This window comes from Musca vetustissima, unplaced genomic scaffold (genome assembly GCF_032173495.1).
Source record: "Musca vetustissima isolate MV318-11 ecotype Yass unplaced genomic scaffold, APGP_CSIRO_Mvet_v1 utg2113, whole genome shotgun sequence".
In the NCBI taxonomy this organism is placed as follows: Eukaryota; Metazoa; Arthropoda; class Insecta; order Diptera; family Muscidae; genus Musca; species Musca vetustissima.
The window spans coordinates 265,905-271,904 of record NW_026882469.1 but is presented as its reverse complement, the minus strand read 5'-3'; the positions used below and the strand labels follow the sequence as shown (position 1 = coordinate 271,904).

The 6,000-nt window shown below is 35.3% G+C and overlaps 1 protein-coding gene across 1 annotated transcript; it reads left to right on the top strand.

Annotated features, from left to right (window-relative positions):
- The first annotated feature begins 5,369 nt into the window (after positions 1-5,369).
- LOC133328928 (pupal cuticle protein Edg-78E-like) lies at positions 5,370-5,840 on the top strand. The gene is made up of 2 exons (XM_061537436.1): positions 5,370-5,378; positions 5,470-5,840. The coding sequence occupies exons 1-2, from the start codon at positions 5,370-5,372 to the stop codon at positions 5,830-5,832; spliced, it is 372 nt and encodes a 123-aa protein (XP_061393420.1). The 3' UTR covers positions 5,833-5,840.
- The last annotated feature ends 160 nt before the right edge of the window (positions 5,841-6,000 follow it).

The window sequence follows — 6,000 nt, the reverse complement described above, 5'->3', positions numbered from 1 at the left end:
CAGAACACATCCTACATGCAAAAGTTCATGAAGATTGGTCCATAACTGTGGCCTGTATCGGGTTTACAAATTATCTCTAGGACCAATATTTCGCGGCGTTAAAAACTTATGGGACTGCACATAGCTATAATTAGAGTATAAAAATGGAATGATATTGAACCCAAAATATCAAATTATAACTTATTCGTATAAAAACATTTCTGAAATCCTCAGAATAACTAACATATAACGTTACCTTAATATATCTAAAAAAAACTAGTCGGACGGGGCCGACCATACGATACCCTACACAACTACTACGGAACTCTAACTTTCTTCGGATTTTTATTCCGAGTCTGGGCAATATTTCGTGATATTTGCACCCACAGCCCTTCTAAATACTTGTCCAGATTCCTTCACCTTGGCTTGGGTTGTGATGTTCGGCTTTCAATTGTCTCTAGATCGACTCGAAAAAAAAAACAAAAAATTAAGTTTTCGGTCCACTTCACCCCAAAATTATTATCTGATCATCACCAAAAATTATTTGCGTTGTCCTTGACCATAACTGGACAACGCAAGCACTCTTCTTGGATATTATATCAACTTCTCGGATATATGTCCTTCAGGGGTGAATCTATACGCCATAGAAAAAATTTGTAATTTTTCACACAAAAGGCATGGTTCATTTGACCCGCTAACTGTTGACCTATCTTTACAAATTAGCGAGGTTTGGGCCATAATTGCGTCCTCTGGAACGACCAGAAAATCAGACAAATATCATCCCATAAATATTAACCAATCTTTACCAAAAACAGTAGGGGTCTTCATTGGCCAGAACACATCCTACATGCAAAATTTCGTGAAGATTGGTCCATAACTGTGGCCTGTATCGTGTTTACAAAATATAATGGACGGACGGACACACATGTCTAGATCGACTCAGCTTGGCAATGCCATTTTCAGTACGAAACTTCCGAGAAGTAGCATCAATGTATGTGAAAAATTCAAAGCTCTATCTAATAGTGACCCCCCATTCTCAGGGTCAAACATTTTTTTTGATATAATTCGACTCTACACTTATTCAAGAATGTCCCTACAAAATTTCAAGGAAAATCTCAAGAACTCTTGAAGATATAGCCGATTTATTGTGTCAGCATCAAGGGACGGCTGAAGGGCTTCTCAAACTTTAAACGCGTTTTTCTCTTTTGCGAATGGCGGGCACGATAACTCAAAAACTAATAACCCAATCGATTTCAAATTTTTACACGTTTCTCTGTGAGTGTATAGCTATCGTATGAACTAGGATAAAGCCAATCGGTGAAGATCTTCCTAATTTTTTACTTGGGTTTTAGTTAAAAATCGGCGATTTTCAAAAACATTTTTTGAAAGGTCCGCCATTTTGTTAATTTTAAAGCGAAGTCAATAATCCTAGTTCATACCAGAGCCAGACATGTATTCTTTCTAAGACAGTTGGAATTTTCGGATTCCGATGTTCCTCGGTGGAACATCGTAATCCGGACGGAATGCGGCCTCTGGAACAACCAGAAAATCAGACAAATATCACCCCATAAATATTAACCAATCTTTACCAAAAACAGTAGGGGTCTTCATTGGCCAGAACCCATCCTACATGCAAAATTTCGTCAAGATTGGTCCATAACTATGGTCTGTACCAGAGCCAGACATGTATTCTTTCTAAGACCGTTGGAATTTCCTCGGTGGAACATCGGGATCCGGACGAAGCTATATATGGGAGCTATATCTAATTCTGAACCGATTTCAACAAAACTTCGCATATATCAATCTGGGCCTAATTCAGTACTATGTGCAAAATTTTGTCTCAATCGGACCATGTACATGTACATAAAATAGGACGAAACTATATATGGAAGCTATATCTAAATCTGAACCGATTTTCAGTAGGGTTCATCCTTGGACCAAATGAGTGACATATGCCAAATTTCATCAAAATCGGATCATAAATGTGACCTGTACTGATTTAACGATTCATCAACGCCCAGACGAAACGGCTGAAGCTAGAATCTTGAAATTTTGGGTGAGGGTCACTCTTGGTCCAAATGTGACAGATAAGGCTGGGTTTATGGAAATTCGTACTATAACGGTACGAAATGTACTAAAAGGTACTAATCTATACTGAAAAAAGAGTAAAGTGATTGACTGACTGACTGATTTAACGATTCATCAACGCCCAGACGAAACGGCTGAAGCTAGAAACTAGTACTAGAATGGTACGAAAAGTACTAAATGTGATACCATTTGTATTTAGCGAACCGGTAGAGCTAGGACTCTGAAATTTGGATTGGTGGTCGCCGATGGAGTGTAGGATAGATATACCAAAGAGTTTTTGGAAATTCCAACTGGAACTATTCGAAAAGTACTAAAATGTACTTAATTTGGTACAATTTCGTAGCATGTTAATGGATAGAGCTAAAAACATGAAATTTGGAATGCGAATTAGGGTTAGAGATGTAGAGTCCATTTAAGGAGATGGTTTCGAAAGCGTGTACTCATGTGTACAAAAAGTACTATATGGTACTATATTTGGTACAAATTTATTTTGAAGGTACAAATCTAGCTGGAATCCTGAAATTTGAAATTAACATTACAATCGGAGTGTAGGATTGGGATATGTACGTAGTTTTGGAAATTTTTTACTTATGTGTACGAAAAGTACTAAATCGTACTATAATTGGTACAATTTGGATTTGGGTGAACCGATAGAGCGCGAACAATGAAATTTGGAGTCAGGATCATTGTAGGCGTGTAGGATTGGGGTCAGGACTCAGTTTAAGAAAATAATACTTATGGGTACTAAATGGTACTAACTATGGTACAATTTGAATTTTAGGTGAACCAATAAAGCTAGAATCATGAAATTTGGAGTCAGGATCACTGTTTGAGGTGTAAGATTGAAATATGTAGGAAGTTTTAGAAATGTGTACTAAATTTGGTACAATTTGTATTGTGAGTGAACCGATAGAGTTGGAATCCTGAAACTTAGATTTGGGATCACTGTGGGGTGTAGGGTTGGGGTATGTAGGAGGGTAAGGAAAGGAAGTTTTAGAAATTTGTACTAAGTGCAATAAATTTGGTACAATTTAAATTGTGGGTGAAACGATAGAGTTGGAATCCTGAAATTTTTTATTTAGGATCACTGTGGAGGTGTAGGATTTGGGTATGTAGGAGGGTAAGGAAATTGGCACTACTATGTACTAAATTTAGTACAATTTGAATTGTGGGTGAACCGATAGAGTTGGAATCCTAAAACTTGAATTTAGTATCAGTGTGGGGGTGTAGGATTGGGGTATTTAGGAAATTTTGGAAATTGGTACTACTGTATACTAAATTTGGTACAATTTGGATTTGGTTCAACCGATAAAGTGGGAATCCTGAAACTTCGATTTAGGATCACTGTGGGAGTGTAGGTTTGGGGTAGGAAGGAAGTTTTGGAAATTCCTACTACTGTGTACTAAATTTGGTACAATTTTAATTGTGGGTGAACCAATAGAGTTGGAATCCTAAAACTAGAATTTAGTATCAGTGTGGGGTTGTAGTATCAGTATGGGTATGTAGGAAGTTTTGGAATTGGCACTGCTGTGTACAAAATTTGGTATAATTTGAATTGTGGGTGGACCGATAGAATTGGAATCCTGAAACATGGGTTTAGAATCACAGTTACCTATAAAATATCCAGGTTTGTCCTTGTCCCTGAAATAATTATCTATAAAATATCCACGTTTGTCCTGGTCCTTGAAAATATTATCTATAAAATATCCACGCTTGTCCTGGCCCTTAAAAAATCCATACATCTTTTGGTCCATGAAAAAAGTTTTTTTTAAATCATGCTTGTGGATTTTTTAAAGAATATTTGTTCCTTAAAAAAATTCTTTAAAAACAACACACTTCCTTTGGCCCATCAAAAAATATTCTTAAATAAATCCACACCTGTGTTAGAATATTATTTTTGGTTCATAAACATAATATTCTTAAATAAATCCACTCCTGTGTTGGTCCTTGAAAAAATATCCTTTTAAAAATCAACGCTTGTTTTGAGTCCTTAAAAAATATTCTATAAAAATCCACGCAACTATTCTTCAAAATATCTATGCTTGTCCTGGTCCATGAAGGGAATATTCTTTTAAAAATCCACGCTTGTCCTGGTCCCAGAAAAAGTATTCTTTAAAAAATCCTTGAATAAAAAAAATATTCTTCAAAATATCCATGCTTGTCCTGGTCCTTGAAGAAAATATTCTTAAACAAATCCGCGTTTCCCGTTGATTCTTGGAAAAATATTCTCAAAATAAATTCACGTCTATATTGGTTCTTAAAAAAATATTTTTAAATAAATCCACGTCTATATTGTTTCATAAAAAAATATTATTTAATAATATTTTTTTATGAAAATCACGTTGGTCCTTGAAAAAATATTATTTTAAAAATCCACCCTTGTCCTGGTCCTAGAAAAAAATATTCTTTAAAAAATCCACTTTCTCTTTTTTACTTAAACAAAAAAATATTCTTCAAAATATCCATGCTTGTCCTGGTTCTTGAAGAAATATTCTTAAATAAATCGACGTTTCTCTTTGATTCTTCGAAAAATATTCTTGTATAAATTTACGTCTGTGTTGGTCCTTTGAAAAAATATTCTTTTAATAAAATTCTTTTATAAAAATATTGGTCCTTTACAAAAATCCTTGCTTCCGTTAATGCTTCTCCAAAATATCAACGCTTTAGTTGTTGCTTAATAAATATTCCTTAAAAATGTACGTCCTATTGTTGTGAATAAATCGCATCGAATTATTATTAACCACAGAGAGTACCCCCTGAAGAGCAAAGTAAAATACCGTCTGTATCGTATTAGTAGCAATGTATTGTTTTAATATTTTTTTTTTTTTTTGTAAGACATTGAACATGTCTGTTTTTTTTTTTTTTTTTGTAAATGTTTAATGTTAACATTATTAAAATCCGTATTAAAAAACATAAAAAGAAGAAGACTTGTTTCTCTGGATGCTGCGACTTCCTTAACAGCAGCATTGAAGTTCATTCAAGGCGAAGTGATATTGACTGCAGCAATGTCTGTCCCTATGAACATCCATCCGTCCGTATGTCTAGATATGCGCAGACTTTAAAAATTCAAAGTCATCTGCGGCAAAAGGATTTTTTCTGGTTTATTAGCCAAAAAAAATGAAACTGGTTTAGTGAGTTTTTTTTAGTTCGGCAAAAAAAGTCAATGGTTGTTCCCTTTTTTTGGTGGGAGCGGGCTTATCGGATATACAGTATAAAAACCATTGATTGGCTGATCACTTCACACAGTTCTCAATTGTAAATTCCAGTGAGAAGACAATCGATATTTCAAACACAACGTAACAATGAAATTCGTAAGTTTTCAATACTAACCACCTACCTTTCAAAATAATAATAATTTCATAATGATTAACATGGGGTGTGTTTGTGTGTATGTGTTTTCAGTTTATCTGTTTAGCTGCCATTGCCTGCATTGGTGTAATTTATGCCGATAATATTGATAAGGATGCCGAAATTCGCAGTCTTACCAATGATGCCGCCGATCCAGAGGGTAACTTCCAATATGCCTACGAAACCTCCAATGGCATACAAGTCCAGGCTGTCGGCAATCCAGCTGGTATTAGTGGCTCCGTGAATTATGTTTCACCCGAAGGAGAACACATCAACTTAAGCTATACCGCCGATGAGGAAGGTTATCATCCAGTTGGTGATCACTTGCCTACACCTCCTCCAGTACCTGCCTACGTTTTGCGTGCCTTGGAATATATCCGCTCCCATCCACCACCACAATTGAAGGAACAACATTAATAATTTCACATTAGCCAATCCTTAGAGTTACAACCCTGCTGCAGAAGATGGCGAAAGGACGATTTCCACCCCCTTAGGTTTCATGAATATCCCATTATCTATTTTTATAAGGCTGTTGATAGATTTATAAAAAATTTAATAAATATACAATTTCATTGTTTTGTTTTT